This window comes from Erpetoichthys calabaricus, chromosome 4 (genome assembly GCF_900747795.2).
Source record: "Erpetoichthys calabaricus chromosome 4, fErpCal1.3, whole genome shotgun sequence".
In the NCBI taxonomy this organism is placed as follows: domain Eukaryota; kingdom Metazoa; phylum Chordata; class Cladistia; order Polypteriformes; family Polypteridae; genus Erpetoichthys; species Erpetoichthys calabaricus.
The window spans coordinates 181,802,974-181,829,576 of NC_041397.2; the positions used below are offsets into that span (position 1 = coordinate 181,802,974).

General features: G+C 35.4%; 1 protein-coding gene across 1 annotated transcript in view; it reads left to right on the plus strand.

Annotated features, from left to right (window-relative positions):
* Positions 1-551: 551 nt before the first annotated feature.
* The window catches only part of tubgcp5 (tubulin, gamma complex associated protein 5), a 47,552-nt gene continuing 21,500 nt past the window's right edge, over positions 552-26,603 (plus strand). The window contains 14 exon segments of the mRNA XM_051927050.1: positions 552-1,042; positions 1,339-1,392; positions 1,510-1,618; positions 4,954-5,050; positions 7,376-7,455; positions 7,675-7,810; positions 8,525-8,642; positions 9,985-10,074; positions 10,304-10,397; positions 11,126-11,372; positions 12,580-12,782; positions 14,920-15,035; positions 20,755-21,029; positions 23,029-23,227. Coding sequence (XP_051783010.1) covers positions 909-1,042; positions 1,339-1,392; positions 1,510-1,618; positions 4,954-5,050; positions 7,376-7,455; positions 7,675-7,810; positions 8,525-8,642; positions 9,985-10,074; positions 10,304-10,397; positions 11,126-11,372; positions 12,580-12,782; positions 14,920-15,035; positions 20,755-21,029; positions 23,029-23,227 — 1,952 coding nt within the window. The 5' untranslated portion in view covers positions 552-908.

Below are 26,603 nucleotides of genomic sequence, written 5' to 3' on the forward strand. Positions count from 1 at the left end.
AACCCGTAACCACAGGCCACTTGTCATAGTTGAAACTTTAGCGTAATGCACTAGAATTATTATTTAAAAAATAATCTTTTATATACTTATCCGAACGACAGTGTTTTCGATAAATTCCTGTCAGCGTCGCTTAGAGACTCTGTGACAAATGTAAAAGTTTAAAAGTTAACTATGAACTTTCAGATTAATAAGGATAATTAGAAATACTTGCTTTTAGGAGAATTAAATCTGATACACTTCATTTTTTAGTCCTCTCATTTTCTAATCTTTTAATGATCGTACTTTTAAATTACCTTCAAATTGTCTTCAGAAAGTGTCTGGGGGCATGCACTAATACAAAGCATCCACCAGACGACAAGCCACCTCAGGCCTTACTAAGAAATTCAGGGTAAACAGTTGGTCGGCCACTTTCTACAGGGCTCTTCGTTATATATTCAAGACGACTTATCAGTTAATGCTCTGATAGGCTATTTTAAAAAGGGGCGGGCACGTAGACGACAATCGAGCCATGGCAGTATGGTTTTCGCAAAGAGGTTTATGTTACTTGGTAAGAAATTGATCGGCCAGTGGAATGTTCATTTGTTTTGGACTGTTGTCAGTGTTGAAGGCGGTAGCTGCTGATCTTCCGTTGTGAATGAAAGGATATACAGTATAAGAAAACTGCCATGGGAGTGAATGAAGGCAGAATAAGTGAAAAGTTTGCACGGAAAGCAAACCTACACAACTCGCTTGTGCAGTTTTCCACGCATGTGTATTTCTCAAGAATAGTGTAAATATATGAAAGCAGTCTAGCATGCACTTTCAAACAAACATAAAAAGTAATAGTGCAGGTGGCAAATGAGAGTGACACTGACTGAGCGATCCTGATCCTTTTCACTTAGAAAAAAAAATAAGTTGGTGCTGTTATCATGTCACATTGGAATACATTTGAGAGAGATCTGGAGAAGGATGTGAAGAAACTGATAAAGTCTGTCAGCGGCCTCCAGGATGAGAACGATGTTAACTTTCAGCTGGCGCTTAAGTTTACTTGGTCCAATTTCAGGTATTATCCACAATAATTAAATAGCTTGCTCATTTAAAAAATACTGTGCTTTGGAAGCAGGACATATCCTCAGAATCTTGAATGAATGAATGAAGCAAGCAAAAGCACAATTTTGAGATTAATGTTGACGGCACCTAGTAAAACATTTGTTTTTCCTGCAGTTTGGGGATGGCTGTTAATATTTATTATTCAGGTCCTAGTACAAATGTATAATATTATATTTCATTTTAATTAATTATAACACAGTGCACTAAAACAACATAGTTGGCTTACTTTCTCCTTTTCCGTCTCAACAGGTTTCATAGGTTTCTTGATGTCAATAGTCACAAAGTCCAAAATACAGTTGATGGGTAATTTTATGATTTTTAAACACCCTCCCTCGTTATTATGTTTTAAAGTTATTTACTTATTTTGTTTTAAATTTATTTAAAGTATCTTAAACATTTCTCCCTCACCTTGTTTTTTAGCATTCATGAAAAACTTGTGGTTCACTCCGATATGGTTAAAGCAGAAACATGGAAGAGGATAACAACTGAGTTCCTTAACTCACCTCTTCTTAGTGATGGAAAGACAAAGGTAATTTTGTTTACATGTGTTTGTATAACAGAATATTTATTTTTCCAAGTCATGGCTGGCTTCTCTTTCTACATATATTTCTGCTTTTGTTTTGTTGTTGAAGTGAAAATGTCTTTCACACCATGGATGGATAGATGTATTGTGTTCTTGCTGTATTCATTGATGACTCTGATGCTGTAATCATGAGAAAGATGGGGTAGAGCCAGAGGAGCAGGACCTAATATGGTTGTATAGAGAAATGAAATTAAAATGTGTGCTTAAGTACTTATTTGTGAAAGTATTTGAATGTAAGTCCTGACTAAAGTTTTAGTGCTACTACTAAACAAAAACAAATAAAAAAAAAAAACTAAAAAAAAACAAACAAACACTGATCTAAATAATTACCCCACAGTTTGAACAAGTGATAAAATGTACTAGTAATTTTTAGGAATTTATAAACTTGAAATTAAATTAAGGAAATGCCAATTCCCTTGTTATAGCAAATGTAAACTAATTTAGATATTTAAGTTATTTTTCTTCATAGTTATTAAACAATAATCAATATTTACTAGTTGTCAGAATATGTTTTGTATTTCATAAAAGTTCCTTCAACTTCTTGTTTTGTGCAATGTTTTTTTAAAGCCAGGCATTGTGGAGCATTGTAGAATGGAAGTGTATGGCATCCCAGTTATCCACTCTAAACCAAAATTTACTGCCATATTAGACTAATGAGCACAGGGCAGAAAGATTTGTAAGGGCAGCCATATTGCATAACCACTTCAGCTGAGAACCTGGATATAAATCATTTGATAATGTAAAGCTAGCGTGCTGAATTCTTATTCACAATTAGAATTAGCAGTACACATTACTCCATTAATTAAGACTGATAATTTAAAGACACATGCTGTAGATTGATTTATCCAAATCATTGGGCAGTTCTGTATTTATTTCTTTATTTACTCATTTATTCCCAATCTCTCCTGTCCTCCTAGATTCAAAATGAGCCATAATGTATATAGTTAAGCATTAGAAAGACATCTGTTGGCAGTTTTGATTTTATAGATTTGTCTGTTAGGTTACCAAGCTTCAAACAGAATATGAGCCAATATGGTGAACACTGAAACTGAACCATACATGAACATTGCAAAAGGACTGTGATACCAAAGATTCAAGCAAGTCCACAAATGAATGATTCAGATAAAAAAAATGTACAGCCTTTTAATATGGAAGTAGTTTTATGACTGTAGTGATTTATTTACTAAAATGAAAATACTATACAAATGCAATTTATTTTTGTATAGCCCAAAATCACACAGAGTGCCAAAATGGGCTTTAACAGGCCCTGCCTTTTGACAGCCCCCCAGCCTTGACTCTCTAAGAAGACAAGGAAAACCTCACAAAAAAAAACCCTTGTAGGCAAAAAATTGGAAGAAACTTTGGGAAAGGCAGTTCAAAGGGAGACCCCTTTCCAGGTAGGTTGGGCGTGCAGTGGGTGTCAAAAAAGGGGGTAAATACAATACAATACACAGAACAGAACACGAGTATTCCTCAATACAATATAATAGTGCAATAGAAATATTACAAGTACAGAGCAGAATTCAACAGTAGATGATATCACATAATACGATTCAGATTTGTTCAGAGTCCTGGAGACCTCGGCCATCAAGCTGCCTCCCCCTTTTGGCCATTACACTGCTGAGTCAGTGCTGGGCCAGCCAAAACGATGAAAGGAGCCTTCTCCTCCATCAGAGATGTCTTTACCTTAGGCAGGCAAAACGACTTTTCAGTAGGGCAGTGGCACCAAGTGCCACATTTGAGTACCGAGACCAAATCAATTACTGTTGTACGTTTAAGGATTTTGAACCAGTATTATCCATTTAAACCTAGTAATGCATTGCACTCATACTGTTAACATATTTTTGGTTTTTCATTTTATGTTAAATCTAACTTTTTAATGACAAATGTAGTTGGTGCTAAGCAGTCTGTACAGCAGCTGCTATGATAACATGCCTTAGTTCTGGTTATGGTGAAAGTGGCCTTACAGCTACTTTTATCTAACAAAGAACCACATCATGGATCAGGCTTCCATGCCCATCATGGTGTCGAACATCACTGAGTTAAGGACTTGTTGCATACATAGAGAGTGGGACCTGCCACAGTCTAAATTGGTGAAGACATGTTTTTTTCTGATACCTGAGAGTTGAGTCCAAGTGTCAATGTAAGCAGTTGACTACATAAAATATGATTTGCTCTACTTGCCAAATCTGCATTCCATACTGAGGCAGGTGGGCTGATTAAATATAATGTTATTATAACTTTGTGTACTGTTTCTCCACATAAACTGTGTCAGCTACACATTACGATGTGGTTAGTTAAGGTATCTTAGTGTCTGGCTTACAAATAAGTGAAGCACTAAATGGTGTGTATTGTCAGACATGGTAGACTGCTGTTGTTATGTTATGTACAATAGTTTGTGCACTTTTTTACAATATCTTTATTTAATGTTTTCTGCTTTTGGGACAAGCATGGAGAAATTCCTTTGCTGTGATATACGAGGGGGGACCCAAAAATAACCGCAAATATTTTTAAAACGTGTTTAATTTAATTTTCTGTACAAACTACAATTAGTCTCCTTCAAAGTACTCTCCATTGCCGGAAATACATTTATCTAACCGTTTGTTCCATTGTTCGAAACATTTTTTAAATTCGTCTGAAGTAATGCCCATTAATGCTCTGGTCGTTTCTTATTTTACCTCTTCGACGTCAGCAAAACGCCTTCCTTTCAAGTCTTTTGTCATCCGAGGGAACAAAAAGAAATCACATGGAGCTAAATCCGGTGAGTAGGGTGGGTGGTTCAGGGTTGTCATACCGTTTCTTGCCAAAAATTGGCGAATGCTGAGAGCAGTGTGAGATGGAGCGTTGTCATGATGAAAGAACCAATCACCCGACTCCCACAAATCAGGGCATTTCCTTCTCACACTGTTGTGCAACCTACTTTTACAAAAAAATTCATTGAACACAAGCACAACCTTCCAGACTGATGTCACTTGGAAGACTGACTTGTGAGGAGTATAACTAGATCGCCCTAGCGGCCCAACCACGTACTACAAGTACCAACCTAACAACAACAAAATTCCAGTTATTTTTGGGTCCCCCCCTCGTATGACTGATAAAACCATCTAACTAAAAATCCATCTTGGTATCATTATTAAAAAAAACCTTGTAATGATTGATATGGAACACTTTTAATTTAAATAACATCTACAAAAGAAAATCAAAATTTATTATTTGATCAGGTATATTGTTATATGTTTACATACATTTAATGCTTGTATGTGTTTGTTTTACTCCCTTAGACAGAACTCCATTACAGCATTCTTTCGTTATTACTCTTCCTTTCGGATTCCCCTTCCAATTCAAGTTATACTGAAAGACCAAGACTGAAGGAGCCAGGTAAGGGAAGATGAAATAACTTTCTTTAGGTGTTTCATAACCACATTTTGAGCATAAATATTATATATTTAAATAAATAAAACAACACACATCATCCTAAAAATATCTGGCAATTGTGGGATTAAAATATCAAGTAGTAATTGAGAAGCAAAACATATAAACATAATTTACAAAAACTTTTTATTTATCTTTATACATACTGTCAAAAATGTAAAACTGATTTTGTAATTCATTATTGTTTCTATCTTTTGACAGATTAAATAGAACAAATTTGAATTTATAAAGAGAAACAGGCCTTAATACTTTAAAACTCTACTTTGAGTTGGTTATAGCTATGTTGTGGGGAGCTTGTGTCCAGTAGCTTAGATTCCTCAAGTAGAAAGGGAGGGGTCCCTGAAATAGCGAAGCTGCTCTTGTGGGCCAATTTTCCCATGTGTTTGCAGAGGGAATGTTGTAACTGCCATTGTTATATTTATTCACATCTTTTTATGGTGCCAACATCAACTTGTGTTATGTTCCTTTTTTGTAAATTTGCAAAGTATATCAAAATAACTAAATCCTAAACAGTATCCAGTTTTTGTGGATTTGACTTTTCTTTCTTTATGAATGTTGTTTTCCATTTTGACACATTAAACTGGGATCTCTAATGTGCATTGGAGTAGCAGCACAAAGTGTTTGAAATATTTAAGAATGAGTTGCTTCAAATCGTAGGTCATCATGGTCCTCCTCTAGAAGAGAGTGCCATGTTCTCTTCAGGTGAAGGTGAGTAGCTGCTCCAAATGGAGGAGTTTAGGAATCTTAGGATCATGTTCATATGTGAAATTAGAAGGCATTGTAATCTTGACTGTTAGATTGATGTGACAGCAGTAGCAGTTGTACTAGTGTTATATCAGACAGAATGAATATCTGGTTCCTTGGACAAAAATATTGATTTTCTAGAAAGTCTACTTAACCAGCTTATCCTTTGTTACTGAATTTTGGGTGTTGAATGAAAAAGTCAGATTGTAGATACAAGCAGCAGAAATGAAGCTGCTCAGTAATGTGGTTCTCTCCCTTCATAATAGGATGAGTAGGCTGACTATCCCAAAGAGCACCATAGTAGAGCCATGTGTCCTGATTAAGAAAACTATTGAGTATGCCCCATTGGCATCTTCCACAGGAGGTGTGTTTACTGAGTACTAGCAACTAGAATTTAGTTTGTACTACTAAGCATCTGATACCTACTTCAAACCTCACTTAAATATGCCCCTTTCTAAATGGTTATCCATTAATTTGAGGTTATGTTTCCTACTTCCACCCACACATAGCAGCACCACCATCTGACATGACTAGCTAAAAATCGGTGAGGGTTTTGTTTGCAGTGTGGGGTTATGAGAATTCAATCATTCTACACAGCTTATCTTAATTAAGCAGGGAAATCCCACTTCTTCAAGAGAAATAAAAGGATAGCATTATCAACAGTTCTGTCCAGTTGTTTTATGAGATCAGACCTTTGATAGTGTGTTGGTGTGTCCTGTCAGGTAACTGTGAATAGTAACTGTTTTGACTTCTGGTATGTGGCAGTTAGCCTGACAGGTGATTCTGGCTAAATGTAGACATTAGAAATGATAGCAAGATGGATTGATAGCCAATGAAAACACCTTAAAGGTCCCAATAAGGAAACTCAAACCTCACATTCATTTTCGAAATATAATGTAAAACATCCATGCTCAAATGACTTGTCTTATAATTCTGCTTTGAAATGAAAACATGAGGCAAATATGATAAATTAATATTTTATGCAGGTGCACATGAACTTTTAGAGTTAGAGATAGGGCAGGGTTAGAAAAAATATAGAGAATAATATTTCTTTTGAGGGAGAGCTGAGTGACTGATAATTAAATACAGCTATATCATTGACAAACAGAAAGAAAGTATTTAGACAAGGGGTAAAGATGAGTAAGACTAAATACTGTGACAGGGTATAGCTAGTATAAAGAGTGAGAGATAGGCAGGACAAAGGCAAAGTGATTGTTTTCCAGGTGTCCTTGTGACTCAGGTAATGGTTAGCATCATAGAAAAAGCAGTTTGGCTTTTTTGGATGGAGTCAATGGGATCATCACAATATGTTCTTTAATATATTAGCTGCAGTTCAGTTTCATAGAGAAATTTATTCAAATGTTTGTTATGTCATCTTTATCTGTAGATACAGTTTAAGTGAAGATCAAATCAATGTTAAAAAAGGCTGTACATATTCTCTTTCTTAGTCGCATTTGTTTAATCTTTTCTTTCAGAATTATATATTGGTATGCCTGATTTTTTTTTTTTTTTCATTAATTATTGTAGATAGTGAAAATTACTTTGACTGGGGCAAGTACCTCCTAGAAGGTGAAGAGATTATATTGGGCCCATATCCAGACACTCCTGTAAGTTATATTAGTTATATGACATAGTCTAATGGAATAGAAAATCTGAGCAATAGTTGCAATTGATTGAGAACATCATGATACCTTACTACCTAATACACTTTTTTTTTTTTCAAAGTAAAGTATTTTGAAGAGCCATGTCTCTTTACTAATGTTCAGCAGACAAGCTGCTAAACAGTATGAATTACATTTCCCTGTAAAGTGCTGTATCATTTACAGGTATGGTCAGAAGATGATGATGAAGTGGAGGAAGATAGTGAGCCTTTAAGTCGAGAGGATTCTGGAATCCAAGTAGATAGAACACCACTTGATGATCATGATCAGGCAAAAAGAGCTGTTCAGGTTTCCTGGAAAGGTCAGATTTTTTTTTCTATCTTATTTATCAATGTTATTTTTTGTGTTAGTGTTGTATCAGTAAACAATGATCAAATTTCTGATTTTTTTTTTTTACCTCATTTAAAAAAAATAATTCTTAACTTCACAATTCAAAATAGTACATATTTTCATTCTCAAATCAACTTAATCCAGTTTAGGGTTGTGTGGATTACAGTCTATACTGGTAGCACTGAACCTAAAGCAGGAACACTCCCATTGATGCCAACTTAGTGTTGCCAGTTATCTGAATATGTATTTCTTTGGAGATGGGGGAGAAAAACCAGAGTGTCACAATGAAAACCCACTCAGAAAAATGGGAGAATGTGCAACTTTAGGCAACAAATAAGCCTAGCCTTATTGACCTGTCTTTGAATAATCATGTAAACAAGCTTTTCATATCTATTTGTCAATTTGATGTAATCAAATGTGCTGTGCTCACTTGCTGATGCTTGCATGGAGGAGTCGCTGGGGGCTGTTAAATTTCTGAAGTATATTTGCAACGTAATTGTTGATGTACTTTTATTGAAAAAGAACCCAGTTTGTGGTAACACAGGACTTATAATGTTTTTTCAGTTGTTTAATTTGAAATCTGTCTGTGTGTGTGAATGTATACAGATACTGATCTGTATACAGATACAGCACGATATGAATTCTTTTAGCAGTGTTAAATTTTGGATTTTGTTTTCATCATAAGTTGGTGAACCAGATGCTCGCACATGGCTGGAACAGCATGTGGTTACTCAGTATTGGACTGCTAAATCATCTCGATTCAGTCATAGTTTACATCTGCACTCTAATCTTATCAATGTGTGGTGAGTAAATCTATTTTTCTATATATATACACATAAACATATTTGGGTGAATATAAATTGCTATATTTTTGCCTGAATAAGGCCACTGTTCCTGGCCAGTCATGATTAAAAGCTTGCTTTCTAGATTTTTTTAAGTGTGGCAGGAGCCCAATTTCTATTTATGACACATTTTATAACATTATAAATACAGAATATAATTAATATTGTTATAAACTGCTTTTCATTACAAGAATAAAAGACTTTATAATAGGTTTGGAAAAACTTTACTTGAAAAGCAGTATTTGCATGCTTTTGTTGCATTTTGACTGATATATTGGCTAGTACACCTGACTTATTGATTCAGTTTCCTCGGTTTGGATCCCTCATCTGGTCTCTTTTGTGTCTTTTTGGTGGTTTTCCTGGTACACAGATTTTCCTCTGACTTGCCCAGTGATATGAAATATAAACAAATAAAACATACACAATAAAAAATACCATCTAACATTTGATGAAGAAATGCTTAAAACCTTTCCTGTTACGGAGCCTGTTTAATCCAACATGCTTGAAATTACTTTTGTTAATTTTAGCTTATTGTACATTATATTCTTTTGTACATGCTAACTTTCTAAGTATCTTAAAATTGAATTCTAATGATAGAGTAATTGTTTTTCTTTTGTTTTAAATTTTGTATACATTTACTTTTAAGTTGCATGTGCTATCAGATGCCGTTTTACAAAATACAATTTGTTTCTCCCTGTAGTGCTAATATTGATGTATGTAATTATCTAATCAGTTCCAGTGTTAGCACTTCCATATGAAGAATATAAGTGCAGTAAATTATGTACATATTTTTAGCTAAGCGCTTTAAGCACATATATATGCAGTTTATGAAAACGTTAAATGTTTCATACAATATCTATAAAAAGTATTTTGTTAGTTTTCACATTTTGTTTATTATTATACAACATTGAATCACAGTGGATTTCATTTAGCTTTTGTGACAATGATCAATAGAAAAAGTCTCTTTAATGCTAAAGGGACAATGTGTTTACTTTTATATTCTTTGTAGAGAGCTAATTCATCAAACACTTGCCAGAAATGACTGTGTGTGTGATAGTGCTCTGTAATTGAATTACAGACCATTCATTGGTTTTCTGTGTTGTTTTCAGCTTTTTCTGGATTACCTACAGCCCCAGCACTGAAATGGACAAATGGAATTAATACCTTAGGGCAAAGAACTTGTTATGTTTTATGTGATAATCAACTTTTAGATTTGCTTATATCTGATTTATTGCATGAATTACTCTTCGTTTGTGTATAATTCCATACTATTATAGTATAGCCTGTTTTCTGTCATCTTTAGGGAGCAGCATTTATATAACATCGATCCCTTGTACACTCCTGAGGAGAAAGTCTTTGTCAGTGAAACTCAAGTGATACGTGAGACCTTGTGGTAAGTACAGAAATTTATGGAATGATGTAATTGAGAGATACTTTAAAAAGCTAAGCAGTGAAGTCCTTAACCTGCTTTGCTTTTTTTTTTTTTGTTTTTTTTCAAACTAGCCTCATAATACTTTCTGGTAATTTAGAATTTAGTTGGGGGGAAAAGTTGTTATTTAATATGTTTTTTGACATATGTCTTTAGTACATTTCTACAGTATTGCCTGATTTTTATCTTACAGGCTTCTATCAGGAGTGAAAAAACTCTTCATTTTCCAAGTGCATGATGGGAAGATAACTGTTAGAAATGATGTTGTGGTTACTCATCTGACAAATGTAAGCTAAGAGAATTATATTAATTTAGATTTTTTTTTTTCCTCACTAAAAAAAATATTTGTATTCGTTATCAAGCTGGCACAGCAGGAAAATGAATACAATCTTCTCAAGGTTCTTTGGCTAGCAGTGTATGTCTGTTTTTTCCTTGACCATGGGTTTGCCTATGCCAGGTCTTTTTATTGTTAATTTTGCAAGCTTTTACTTGTTGTGGATTACTTAGAAAAATGTTTTGTGATATTAGTTATGAAAGATTCTATAGTTTGGCAAAACATTAGTCAGAGTGTTTGTAATGAAGTGCCACTCATCCAAGTGAAACATTGTTAAAAGAAAATGTGTGAATTGTGTGCAGAGCTGTGAGAAGACCAAGATATATTTGCTTTAAAAGTGCTTTTCAGGCACATAGCATTAATGAATCTGGAGAAATCTCATGGATTTAATCAAATGTATTTTTTTAGGTCATGTGAGGTTTTCCCAGTAGAGTATTAAGCATGTGCCTCATCTGGTATACGGGATAAGGAATTCCCCTGACAATTTTTCTAAACTGTAAACAAAAAGCACAAGTAGATTCTTTTGAGAAATATTCATCTTGTGTCTTCCTTTTGAGTGGTTTTGTGTCATTTTTCTTATGCTGCCATTGTTTATTGCATGTAGAGTAAAATGTAGGTGAATTAATTCTCAGGCATTGCATGTTTGTTTTTTTTTTTTGTTTTTTTTTTTACATTTTGTAGAACTGCTTACGATCAGTCTTGGAGCACATAGCTGCATATGGACAAGCAGTTCTTAGGCTCCAGACCTTCATTGATGATGTTACTGGATACAGTATAGAGTGTTCTCTGCCTGTAGTCCACAATGGAGCAAAGAAAGCCTCTGAACCTCCTTTCAGAACCTATCAGGCTTTCGTATGGGCACTGTACAAGTATTTCAGCAGCTTTAAACAGGAACTAACAAACATCGAGAGGTGCATCATTGCCAAAGGTTCTTTATTTTTTTGTCATTTAAATATTTTTGTTGTTAACACAAGTATATAGACATAAGTTAATTCATCCATTTTTATAACTGACCTGGTTTTGGGCAAAGCATTTGCTGTCACTTAATATTATTATTGTTTAAAAGTATATATTTATACCCCAAAATTTTACTGATTATTATTGTTTAACACTGAATCACAACCTACCAAAAGTCATATTTCAGTGGGCACCAGAGTTTTCTAATTATGCTGACATGTTAACAAAGTTTTTTTTAAACTAATAAATTGCTATCCACTTATAGTATATCAATCAGCTGTTCCTACAAAAGGTTGGAAGTCTAGCTTTAGCATTTTTCAGCTCAAAGATATAACAGGCTACAATCATCTTCCAGTGCCAAAATATGCAGTCCGTTACCGAGGACACAACATAGTGACAAACGTTTTATTAATCAGACTTTGCTGCATGAAGAGTCATGGCAGATGGAAAGCCTGTCTTTATGAACACTAGAGCAAATTCAAACTAATCGGCAAGTGAGGTGCAAGAACCGTGTATGGTAGGCAGGTGGCAACTGTAACAATTAGTATTATTCAGGAGTTGCTGGCCATGACTGCAAAGACCTAAATTTTGACAATAATAACTGTATAAAACTATTTTGAATTACATTACATGGAGGCGACTGATTTTTTTTTTTTAACAGTTGAAAGTGGATGCCATTGATTGACTGTCTGATTAGTTTCAAGACAATCTGTGATTTACATATAGTATGATAACATGTCAAGACTGAATATTCTAAATCTCTGCAGTATTTTTGTGATATTTGTTGTTTTCTTTAAGCAATTGTCCTAATTTTTAAATTTGACTATTTTCATAAATTGAATTTGCTTTTGTAACATGTAAAAGCCCTGCTCCCCCAATTTCAATAATAAATATGCTAAATCTCTGCATTGTGCCTATTTTTTGTGATATTTTTTGTTGCCTTTTCAGTAGTTTTTCATGATCTTTTAATTAGGTTATTTTCAAACATTTATTTCACTGTTTTTTGGATTAAACATTACAAATTTCAGATCTTTTGCCTAGGCTGCTTTATATTTTTTGTGTTATGGTAGCATACATTTTTAAAAATAATCTGCCCATTTATAGCTAATCACTATTCAAATTCTGCTTTACTTTTTAAATACTTGATTAACAATGTAAACATTTTATTTGCTTGACAGATGAAACTATCACACTGTCAGCAGTGTTGGAGAGGTTGACTCCACATCTAGCCCAGCTGAAAGTACTTCATAAAGTGTTCTGCACTGGAGTGGCAGAGGTTCCGCCTGACACACCAAATGTTGTCCGTGCTTCCCATTTACTTAATACTCTCTACAAAGCTATTATTGAATATGACAGCATAGGAGAGGCATCTGAGCAGGCGGTGAGTATATAGAACAAAAAGTTTGACCACTCTCCATTACAAATTCATTATTTGAAGATAGCTTTTATATCAAGATTGATTCATGCTACAAATGAAGGAAACTATAGACAAAGTCACATTTCTGATGACCTACGCCAGTTTTATGTGACACAGGCTGAAGTTGACAGATCCTCGAGAAAAAATACCTATACTAAGATATGTTTGTTTAGTGGTATTAGTAACTGAATATTCCGTGCAAAGGAAAAGTATCAATTACTTGATACCAAGAAGAGTTAAAAAATGAAGAAGGGTCAGTAATGGGGAGTAAACACTTCCAGAGTCTTTCAACTAATAAATGTAGTTACAATATAGACAACCTAATCATCAGCTCTAACATAAGTGTGCTAGTTAAAAGAATAAAGAAGGATCAGCAACAGTTAGCAAAAGCTGACAGACTCCTACTACTAATAAATGTAGTTGTAAGACAAACAGCTTATTCAGCAGCTTTAACATAAAAGTGCTAGTTAAAGTAGTGAGACTTTGGCCCTAGATTTAAATGCTAAGAATAATGAAACATCCCTTAAACTGACAAAAAAAAAATGATCAACAGTTCTGGGGTCTTGAAGTTAAAGGCTTCACCCCTTTTATATATCTTTTTAATTTTTAACAGATCAACAGCTTGTGATTATGTGAAATGGAATGTTCACATTAATATATTTTGTTAAGTAAAGTGAGTTAAATTTATTTAAATGTTTATTTGTTAGGAGGAAGATTTCAAAATTAACACAAAACTTAACTGAAAGGCAGTTTGGTGACTTGAGAGCATGAGTTATATAGTTGTATTTTCCTATTCTAGTAATAACCCCATGTGGCATTATTTTACATTGGTAGCAGGCTACTATTTGAACACCTTTTGATTAAAGCATTCATTGGTCTATTCTGTCTAAAATAAATGTATGCAGGAATTTTAAGGACCCTGCTTTGTTGAAAACACCATCACTTCCTTGTATTTCTTAGATATAATAAGTAGGTCTTAGATAATGTACTATTGTGAATGTTTAAGGATTATTTAAATGCCAAGGATAACATTTGAGCTGCTTACTGATTCATTAGAGATAATATTCTAAAAATTGGCATTATATTCTTACTTTGTATAAAATTTCAAGCTCAAGTTTGTAATTTCTACAAAGTACAGTGACATTCTTTCCTGAATGTCTGACCAACATGCAAAATATTCATGTTCAGAAAGTATTAATAGTCAAACATACATCCTCACTTGAAACATCTGAATTTTTATTTACCTTTCCCAAAAGCAATTTGGTTAGAAAATTTTATCAGGATATATTTCATTTATAAAGGATTATAAACAATCCACCCACAGTCCCTTCCTAGATCAACTGATTGTTTTATTCCCATTGGTATTTAAAGACAGTCACTTATTACTTAACTATTTTTTAACTGATTGACCTAATTAATTAAAGAAACAGTAAGACAAGTTTCCTTGGGTCTAATCAATAGATGCCTTTTGAGCGTTAACGCTGTACAAATAGAAATTAAACTTATGTTTTCACACTTTCTCTCCCACATCTTTCCCATGCCTTGGATGTCGAAGTGGATTGAAAGTTAGATTACCTGAAATTTGCACATAGACTTCCAGTGAGTTCTAAACTAAAGTGTGCATGAGTTTGCTGTGCAATAGTGTGGTGTACTGTCTGAGGTAAGAGTCCTGCCATGTAACCAGTGCTGTCAGGATGGCTACTGGATTTTTGTGTCCTTGAAATAAATAATTGAGCTAGAAAATGAATGTATGGATTCTTGGACATACATATGGGCCTGTCAAGAAATTAAGGAGGTTTATATTAAAGAGATTTTTAATCAAAATGTTTTCATCTTAACCCTCAAAATTTCTAGAATTTTTAGAATTTCAAATTGAAGAAACCTTTGTGCCACTGAAAAAACTTTGGCCTGGGATACAATCTTAAATTTATACACACTTTTCAACATTCTATTTATTTATGTTATTCTTTTATGAGTTTTCATGCAAAATGTAATAGCATAATGCTGTCCAATATTCATGCGGTCTGTTTTTGGTGGGATTGACAAACATTGTTACTTCCTGATTACTCAGAATAGATTTCTTTTTTTTTTTTTTTTTCAGGTGGCCCTCCTTTTTTTGCTGTGGGTTGAAACAGTGAGGCCATACCTGGAAATTGTGGATGAGTGGATTGTTCATGGAAATTTATTTGATCCTGCAAAAGAATTCATCATACAAAGGTACACACATTCACAATGTGTGTGTAATAAAATACATACATACCTTTTCCATACAGTATAAAATATACTTAGACAAGTTGACTTTCACATTTAATAAATATACACTGATGAGCCAAAATATTATGACCACTCTCATATGACACAAAGGACACTGACTACCTTGTAAGTACTGTGTATGTCAAGGTAAGGGATATATTAGGCAGTAAGCTGACCTTAGGTGCTCGTAGTCAACATGTTGAATGCTGAAGATATAGGCAGGTGTCCTCAGAGATTTTTGATACGGGCCAAATAATTATGGTCAGATGACCAGGTCAGAACATTTCTAAAATGCAAATGCTTGTGTAGTGTTCATGGTCAGATATGGATACTGCTGAACAAGGTGTTGTGTAAACAAGACTCATCAGTACAAGTGGTTAATGAAGACTATCCTGTCTGGTATTGACCAACAGATGGTTACAGAAATAATGTATCATGACACATGGTGCTTTGAACCCTGCTGGTATTTGGACTGTGCAGCTGCAAGTCAGTAATGTTACCCATGCTAACCCCTTTCCACTGTCAGAAGCAGGTACAGTGGGCTTGCAGGCATCAGAATTGGACCTTGGATCAATGAAGAATGTTGTCTGGTCCGATGAATTCTGTTTTTTGTTGCAATGTGTGGATGGCTGGGTATGTGGTAGTAGTGGTAGTGGTAGTAGAAGTTGTTTATTTATATAGCGTGTGTGTCATTTACCTGGGGAGGAGCTGGCATCAAGATACTGTGAGAAGACAGACAGACTGGTGGAGGGAGTGTGATGCTTTGGGTCGGGATAGGCTGAAAAACTGCGGGTCCAGGCATTTATGTGGACATTAACTTGACCTGTGCCACCTTACCTAAAGACTAGCTATACCACGTTATGGTAGTGGCATTCCTTGATGGAACTGGCATCTTCCTGCAGGATAATTTGCCCAGCTAAACTGCACAAATTGTTTGGAAATGATGTGAGGAATATGATGAAAAGTTTATGGTGTTTTCCCTGGCCTGTGAATTCCTCAGATCTCAGTCCAATTGAGCATTTGTGGAATGTGTTGGAAGAATAACTCAGATTCATAGCAGCGTCACTTCACCTCCTACAGTAGTTAGAGGATCTGCTGCTGGTACAGTAATCCCTCTTCGATCGCAGGGGTTGCATTCCAGAACCCCCCGCGAAAGGTGAAAATCTGCGAAGTAGAAACCATATGTTTATGTGGTTATTTTTACATTGTCATGCTTGGGTCACAGATTTGCACAGAAACACAGGAGGTTGTAGAGAGACAGGAACTTTATTCAAACACTGCAAACAAACATTTGTCTCTTTTTCAAAAGTTTAAACTGTGCTCCATGACAAGACAGAGATGACAGTTCCGTCTCACAATTAAAAGAATGCAAACATATCTTCCTCTTGAAAGGAGTGCACGTCAGGAGCAGAGAATGTCAGAGAGAGAGAGAGAAAAAAACAAACAATCAAAAATCAATAGGGCTGTTTGGCTTTTAAGTATGCGAAGCACCACCGGACAAAGCAGCTGCAAGGATGTACAATGTAAAGGTAGTCTTTCAGCATTTTTTAGAGGAGTGTCCGTATCCTCTAGGCCAGTGTGCGAACAGCCCCTCTGCTCACACCCCCTCCGTCAGGAGCAGAGAATGTCAGAGAGAGAGAGAGACAGAGAAAAACAAACAATCAAAAATCAATACGTGCCCTTCGAGCTTTTAAGTATGCAAAGCACCGTGCGGGAAGCATGTCGCTTGACAAAGTAGCTGCACAGAAGGGAGAAACGTGAAGTTAATCTTTCAGCAATTTTAGACGAGCGTCCATATCGTCTAGGGGTGCGAACAGCCCCCCTGCTCACACCCCCTCCGTCAGGTGCAGAGAATATCAGAGCAAGAGAGAGAGAAAAGCAAACAATCAAAAATCAATACGTGCTGTTTGATCTTTTAAGTATGTGAAGCACAGTGCGGGAAGCATATCGCTTGACAAAGCAGCCATATGTAAGCCCAGCAAGGAAAAGAGCAATGTGAACGTAATCTTTCAGCGTTTTTTGAGGAGCGGCCGTATCCTCTAGGGGTGCGAACAGCCCCCATGCTCACAATATATTTGACAATTTTTATTTAATACGTAATACGCGCTCTGATTGGGTAGCTTCTCAGCCATCTGCCAATAGCGTCCCTTGTATCAAATCAACTGGGCAAACCAACTGAGGAAGCATGTACCAGAAATTAAAAGACCCATTGTCCGCAGAAATCCGCAAACCAGCCAAAAAATCCGTGATATATATTTAGATATGCTTACATATAAAATCTGCGATAGAGTGAAGCCGCGAAAGTCGAAGCGCGATATAGTGAGGGATTACTGTATCCTGTTTCCATGTCTTATACAGTCTGTCTCAGTAGATCAAATATGTTTTGGCACCATACAGATGAATGACAACATGTAAGGCAGGTGGTCATAATGTTTTGGCTCATCAGTGTATTATCATGTATGAAATATGAGGGAGAAGGTAAAATGTTGGGGACCACCTGGTACTTTGTTTAATATTGGCAAAATAAACTGAAAGTCCCAACAAATAATTGGAATGATCGCAGATGTCCTTGTCCTCATCCTTCAGGCTTCTTTCTCTTTTTGGACCCGTAGATCCCCATGCTCTTTAGAATTCGGTCTGGGATTGAATGTCAATCCAGCAGTATTGGGTGCCCACATGGTGGAACAGTTTGGACCGCCAGAGCCAAGCTAGAGGTGATGTGAGGAGGTTTCGTCATCTGGGCTGTGGGTAAAAGGAAAGAGTCTGTTAGTTATCCCAAGGTACCAAGTCATGACTCCTTACCTGGATGCTCCCTACTCACTCATGTGCAACAGTAAAAGATATATTTGAAAGCAGAATGCAACAACAATATGTGTTATATTTTATTTAAAACTCTTAGATTTTTACTTTTACTTAATTCTTTATACACTTCATTCCACATTCTTGTGTTTGCCCTAGGTTAGTCTTGGAAATAGACTGAAATGCTGACTCACAAATTCTTTTGCCCTCATAATATTTAAAGTTTAGATACATATAGCCTAATAAAGCTAGTTTTATTATAAATAGCACATTAGGTAACTTCAGAAATAAACTGAATTTTGTGTATTACCGGGCAGAGACCACACCTATGATGTTATAATTAGCTGTGGGATGTTAGTATATATAAAAGCTGCAATGGGAGTGGGCAGGAGGAGGAGTATAGGGACCTAATCAAGGACTTTGTTAAATGGTGCGACTCAAACCACCTACACCTGAACACCCACAAAACCAAGGAGCTGGTGGTGGATTTTAGGAGACCCAGACCCCTCATGGACCCCGTGATCATCAGAGGTGACTGTGTGCAGATGGTGCAGACCTATAAATACCTGGGAGTGCAGCTGGATGATAAATTAGACTGGACTGCCAATACTGATGCTCTGTGTAAGAAAGGACAGAGCCGGTTATACTTCCTTAGAAGGCTGGCGTCCTTCAACATCTGCAATAAGATGCTGCAGGTGTTCTATCAGACGGTTGTGGCAAGCGCCCTCTTCTACGCAGTGGTGTGCTGGGGAGGCAGCATTAAGAAGGACGCCTCACGCCTGGACAAACTGGTGAGGAAGGCAGGTTCTATTGTTGGCATGGAGCTAGACAGCTTGACATCTGTGGCAGAACGACGGACGCTCAGCAGGCTCCTATCAATTATGGAGAATCCACTGTATCCACTAAACGGTGTCATCTCCAGACAGAGGAGCAGCTTCAGCGACAGACTGCTGTCACTGTCCTGCTCCACTGACGGACTGAGAAGATCGTTCCTCCCCCAAACTATGCGACTCTTCAAACGTTAACATTATACAAAGTTATTGTCTGTTTTTACCTGCATTGTTACGAATCTTTAATTTAATATTGTTTTTTGTATCGGTATGCTGCTGCTGGAGTATGTGAATTTCCCCTTGGGATTAATAAAGTGTCTGTCTGTCTGGATGCGTTTTTCACACCGCAAATTAGTGTTACAGTTTAAATGTATGCAGTAACATATAACAGAGTATAGTCAATTTCATTTGGTAGATTACAGAAGAACAGAATATTGTTATTTTCATAGTGTTAAATGAAATAAATTACATGACAAATTACATTTGGTAAAAAGTTTACTGAGAGAGAGATCAAACCGCATATGTTATTGAAACAATTTTATGTTCTCAAGTAGACCTCTGGTACAAGTGCTGGTAAAGAGGTCTGTCTCTTTTAAAGCATTTGTAGGATAGACACAAGGTTTGCTCTTTGTACACTTTTGTAACTGATCATATAACAGTTATAATTACTTCATTATCAGTTATAAAATTATTGTCTGAAAATGAAGTTGTTAAAATATGAATATTTTGTCTTATTGGAAGAAAACAAAATCATACACTGAGTAGAAGCAGTGCATTTTATTGGCTTTAGATGGCATGCCATAAATGTCATCAATGTTACACTGATTCTTAAACCAATATTCTGTTCATATTTTAATTGAGCAGTCGGAGGTTCATGTTTATTTTACCAATTACATACATTTTTCCTGTCTTGATTAGCCAAAGTTCATCCATGTTTGAAAATTTACTTTGTTTATTGCATGATATTTTCACCTTGATTAGAACATTAGAAAAGTTAACATGAACCTTTTGTCATTTACTTTATTTGAGAACTGAGTAGTGTTCAACATGTTTTACATGTGTATGAAAATGAAATTATTTATTGTAACAATAACTTATTAATAGTCTATGTGTACCTTCTGGCAACTTAAATTTATTTGGCAAAAAAGTTTGAATGTACCAGTGTATATACTCCAGCAATACTTTAAAAACATTTTAATCTCAGTTATTCTCCGCTCTACTATTGACATAAGAATAATTTCAAATGGATTCACCCAGAGCTAAATTTAGATGATGCACTAATATGGTATGTTATGTACCATAACTGATCATTTTTGATCTTGCTCAGGAGAATGCTTGAAGTTTTAGAATTTGTTTTCACACTTAGAAAAAAATTAGATTTTATTTGGGTTGAATCTAATTAAGGGTTATTCTTATTAGATTTAATAGACTGGCAGTTTTCCTACAGGTTTATGATCTCAGCTTGCTTCAGTCAAATAAGATGTGAATAATATAGTGCAATATATTGCAGAACTGATTAATATATCATTACTCACAAATTACGATAATATCATTTTGTGGTGTCCCTGGTAAATCCCACATCTGCTGTTGTTCATATTTGTTATGTTTTATGTGTAAATGTGTACCTTATCCTGATATTGTCTTGTACTAGTTAAGATTACACATGTATGGTCGTGAGAGTGCCAGTCCTGACATCATAAAATCTTTGGGTTGCATAGAGGCAAACTGGTATGGCATTGCCAAAAGTTAAAGTTATCCCAGGAAAATCATTCCACACTCTTCAGTTTTTTTGTGAAATCACTTGCTAGTTTAGATTTTAAAGCTGTGTTCTTGCCATACTGTATATATGTCACAGTAATGCTCTAATTTTGGAAAATAATTTTTTTTTGCCATGGATACAGGTTTCATATTGTCATACTGAATTTTTGTTTCAAGAAATTAGTACTAGATAATATTGTACTTTATTGGATTACATTGTAGGTTCATCAGATGCGAAATTTCTTTCTTTAATTGTTGTAGCCTCTGCAAAATCCTTTTGTATGTTTCCCTTTCAGGAACAAGGATGTGCCTGTAAATCATAGGGATTTCTGGTATGCTACATACACCTTATACAGTGTTTCGGAGACAGTTGAAAATGATGAAAAATTAAGTGACACAGCAAGTGGCAGCTCTGCAAGTGACCAGGCTGCTTCTGCAGCTAGCAAACAACATACTATGGTCTCTTTCCTTAAACCAGTGTTAAAGCAGATTATAATGGCTGGCAAGTCTATGCAGCTGCTAAAAAACCTGGAAAATAAAGAAAGCACTCAAGAGCAGCTTTCTCTTCGAGGTAAGAATATATAGATGTTTAGCTTTTAAATATTGTTGAATTTTTGGTGGTGATTAAAAAAGAAGGTCTGAAAAAACAATCTAGTTTAAAATACTGTTAGTGTTTCATATTAATAAAACTGACATGAACAGTAATCCTTTCAAGGGCTGTGATCTGGACACGTGATGATATGCAGGATAAGAAGCTTCAGGAATGGTTTGGACAAATTTATAAATAATAAATTACGTGCCGATAGTTAATTTGAAATACATAATATTTATACTAAGTTATCAGTGGCATAATTGTTAGCAATGCTACTTCACAGTTTCATAATCCTGAGATACTAGGGTGTTGTACCGTGTTAGCCATTATGAATGTAGAGAAAAGCCAAGCAAAATGACACCTTTTATTGGCTAACTAGAAAGATTACAATATGCAAGCTTTCGAGGCAACTCAGGCCCCTTCTTCAGGCAAGATGTATCTTGCCTGAAGAAGGGGCCTGAGTTGCCTCGAAAGCTTGCATATTGTAATCTTTCTAGTTAGCCAATAAAAGGTGTCATTTTGCTTGGCTTTTCTCTATAATCCTGAGATGAAATCCTGGCCAGGACACTGTCTTCGTGGAGTATGCATTTTCTCATGATTCTTCATTTTTTTTTCCTCCACATCTCAAGGATATGCAGTGCTGTGAATAGTATTTGAGCCCTTCCTGACTTCATCTGTTATTGCTAGTTGTTCACATTACATGTTTTAGGTCATCAAAATAATCTTGTATTGGCCACAGGACATATTTTGTTTTCCTCTTAACTGATGCTTCGTATTGGTTGAATAAAGTTATCCAATCCCAGCTGGCACTGTGTGAAAAGTAACTGCTTGTGTATCACTTCCATTACACCCCTTTAACTGCAGTGGATGCAAGCAAATACTTCCAGTAATTCAATATTAGTCTTTCACATCTCATTGAAGGAATTTTAGCCCACTTTTCCTTGCAGAAGTGCTTTAATTGAGAAATATTTTTGAGCTTGAACTGCTCATTTCATAACTCAGTTGGATTTAGTTCTGGACTTTATCAAGGTCAGTCTAAAACTTTAATATTGCTTATTTTCACTGATTCTGATGTGGACTTGCTTTTGTGTTTTGGATTATTGTCATGTTACATTACCTAACTTTGGTACGGCCTCAGCTTCCAGACTCATTACCTGGTATTCTGCTTAAGAATTTTCTGATACGAAACAAAATGCATGCTTCCTTTAATTATGGCAAATTGTTTATTTCATGAGGCATCAATACATCCCCACTCTATTACACTACCATCACCATGTTTCACTTTTGTTACGGTATTCTTACTGTGGAATGTGTTTGTTTTACCCTGTACATAATGTCATCCAAAAAATTGTATTTTGTTTAGCTATAGAGCATTTTTTCATCCAGGTACTTCCAGACAAATGAGAGGTGAGCATTTATGATCTTTTTTGGTTAGAGGTGGTTACTGACATGCTACTCTCCAGTGCCCACTGTCAGTTTCTGTCAAAATAATGTAGGATTAGGTTGCGTGCATAGACGTACATTTTTAAAAAAAAAAAAGGGAGTGCATTTTACATGTGAGGAATAAAAAAGTTTCACAAAAAAAAAAAATTCCCCTTTTTTGGGCACGTGTTGGTGTAAAACACAGCACATTAATAAAGGCATTCTGGAAAATAAATTAATTTTTGCACTCCGTTGAAAAATTAAGACCAAACTAGACTAGGCATCATGACGTAGGGTGCTATCAGCTACAGTGCTTTTTCATGTCTAGTGTGTGTGAAGGGAATGGGGACAGCATCGGTCCTGATCTCGTTCTGTATGAATTGGGAGATGCGTTTTTCCAGCCAATAATGTATATTTAGCCAAACACAAAATTTACTATCTACAGTATGATATGCTAGATGTTACTAAGCATCAGTTTCTGCCAGTCCTGGTACTTGGCATAGTTAATCTCTTTGTTTTGATATGCCATAGTTTCATTACGTTTTTCTTTCTGTAGATGCTGAAAGGAAGAGTCTGTACACACTGTTCCTGGAATCTGTACAGTCAAGGCTACGGTTTGGAGAGGAGTCACCTACTGATATTGTAACAGAGCAACAAGCAACAAAGCGTAGCTTAATCAAAATGCAGTCCATTGTAGCTCGTCACTTGGAGTTGGATGATGTCAATGATCCATTGCTTGCTATAAATTTTGCTAGGTAAGAAACATTTTTAATGGGATGAAACTTTGCAACATTATTTGGGCTTTATGCAACCGTTACTGACAACACTAGACAACAAAGATTTTGTTACCTGAACTCTCTTGGTTGTACCTTATAGATTTTGGCGTGCTGTTCAGAAAAATCACCTTTAAATATCCCTATCACATACTGTTTTATTGTAATCACCCAGTTTTGTGATTTCCTAAAGAATCCCATTACATTAAAAAGACCTGACCACTCTGTAACTCTGGTACTACGGCACAAAAGTGTGGCACATAAACTTCTTGTCGACCTAACAAAGATATTTTGCCACCTCTTAATATATTACTTGGACTGATAAAAATGTTTGTGAAAGTGATGAACAAAGAATGTGAAGGACTTCAATATTTAAGACAGATGTTTCCATAAATAACTGATACCAAGATTAACAAAGACATTTTGTTTGTCCACAAATAAGACAAAACATCAAAGACAAGCGTTCAAAGATGTGCTAGTGGGGCCTGGAGGAAATTGCATGGAAGGCATGCAAGGAAGATGTTGAGAATTTTCTTTGCAACTACTGAGCCACAAATTTCATCTAGCTGATTGACAATGTGCTTCAAGCATAACAAAACATGAAGTAAAACATGTTGCTAAGGATTATTTTTCTGCATTCTCACTTGGATTATGTCCTTGCTAATCTTGGTGTGGTCAGTAACCAACATGGTGAAAGATTTTGTCAGGACATTGCCAACATTGGAAAAGCAATATCAGGACAAGTGGAGTTCACCAGAGCTGCCTGGCTCTTATTGGAACCTGACACAAGAAGCATCACTTACTTCTACTTTATACAAATGAAAACTGACAAAATAGTTTTAGCTTAATTGAACTAATTCAGTGTGTTAATATCATTAAGCGATTAAACATGCTAATTTCAATATAAGTTAATTTCATGTTTCTTCATATTCTTACAAGATAGTCAATGAAATGATACTTGTGTTCAGCTTGAAGCTGCCTATCATGTACACCAAACATTTTTAGAAGCAAAACTTTTGAAAAAAACAGTTGTCCAGTGACATTAGTTCTGCTGACTTCAAACTATGTAAAATGATTTTGCCAATCAGCCAAAAAACAGAAATTTTTAGCGCATGAACAAGCCGTTGTTTTTGAGCCACCTTCTCTTTAAAACTAGGAGAGTGATTGGAGATGAACTGTTGTGAATAATTAGAAAGAATGAAATTAAATTAAAAGAAAGAAAGAAGGAAGTTTATATTGAATGCCAAATATGCAGTATCACAAAACAAGATAACTTGATATAAAAGTGGCTGCAACAAAGTAAGATATTAAATACTGCTTTTTCCACATTATAGCTTAAAAGTTCAGACATGGGAATATACTAAAATGTATTAGCTAAGTACCTTAGTAGCAAGGCCTTGAAGAATATTTACTGTAAGTGAGCAGGAAGGAAGTAGGATTGAGTTTATTTAAAATAAGCTTATCAGTGTATTTTAGGCAGTTTAATTTTATTGAGCCACTTCTGCCTGTCTGTGCGTTTTGTTTCTTAATTTATTTCCATTGCAAAGATTAGTATTTGTTAATGTGTGAGCAGAGATAGCTGTTTGCATTTTAAAAATAAGAGTGCATTTATGTATGTTTACAAAAAACTTGACAATCATGGAAACTTTCAGACTTTCTTTAAATCAAAACTCAAATTAAATTGAAAAACCCTACATATCTAATTGATAAGGAAATATCAACTGCAAAACTGGAACAAAAAGTGTTATAAACATTTAGCTGAATTACTGAATTCAAGTGTTTATTGGGCAGAAGAACAGTACAAAATTGACAAAATTTCATTTTCTAGTAGGTATCAAAATATTTTAAAATGCAGAGCAAAACTACAAAAATGCAAAACATGTCAAAGAACTAAATACTTTGGTAAAATTCATACTGGAGGGTATAATTAGAAACAAGCTCCGAGATAGTGGCTAGTCATGAGCAAAGCATGGCATAAATTGCTTTTATGAATATCAAATGTCTATAGTACCATCTAGTGGACTTTATGAATAGAGTGCTACTTAAGATGCTTTACTCTGGAATTCTAGCTTGCTGAATTTCCTGTCTGTCTTCATTCACATCCTACAATATAATCCTGAGCCTATGGATAGCAATCAAAACAATTGGATCACAAGAACAGAAGTCTGAAATTAGCCTCCTAGGCAGGACTGATGAGATAATTCTCTGTGTCTGGGTGAGGAGCTTTTAGAACAACTACTGGTTCTTTAGATTAAGGGGAAGATGAGATGTTTTGGACATATATTAAGGATATTTGCAGGTTGGGGCTATTTAATTAGCAGTCTCTGGACCAGATTTGGCCCACAGGTAGATTTTACTGGCCCTTTGATTGGTTCTTGCCAACTTATTAAAAAAAATAGAATTTTCATTTTTGTAGGCACTTATCAGACATATAAAATATGTCAGTTATTCTTACTTGTCTCACCCTATCAGTTTTAACTAGTTTCTTTTCAGTGACAATTTTCTCAAGTTTAGAGCAGAAAGTTACATGTTTGTACCAGTTAGAGTAAAAATGTGTATTTACTGTGGAATGAAAGCTTATCGGTGATGAAGGAATTTTAACTTTCAAATGTATTTCAATACAACTTACTCTAACTTCAACAACAGCTTGCCACCGGGCTCTCATGCTTACTGTTGGAAACTTCAGCAGCTGTTTTTGGAGATATTAACTCATTCAATGAAACATGCCCCGTTTGTTTTAAAGCATACACCATGTTCAGCTTGATGAGTACATGCAAGTGGCTGGGGTAGACAGATTGCAAATGAAAATGGGGGTGTGCTGGACTACAAGCTTTGCAAACCTAGAAGTCCAGGGATGTCTTCTGGTAGCCTAGCTTTATATATGGGGTGGAGGATGACCTGCAACTTTTTACACCATATATTTGTAAAGTTTTACTTGCATAGTACCCTTCAATCACAATATAAAAACAATCAGTATCTTGGAAGGGAATATTTTAGCAAATAGATGATTTTTAAAGGATTATGTCATTTTCTAAAGTATACAAATATATGTGATCAAAAACGAACTGAAATACTGCATTAATATTTTATTCCAAAATGTTATTTTCAGACCTAATCTAAACCCCCCACCAATTAGTTTCACTGTCAGAAACTTCATCAGTTTGACCTTCGGGGTTATTCTGAGGTGCCATTTGTCCTTTACATTGTAATACATCTTTAGTTAAACACAACCAGTGATCTAGTGAGGCAGCCATATCACATGCCCTTCAAAATGGCTAAGTTTGTTTGGGCCTGACCAGTACTTGGATGAGAGTCCAACCAGGAAAGCTTGGGTTTCTACTGAAAGAGGTGTTGGTGA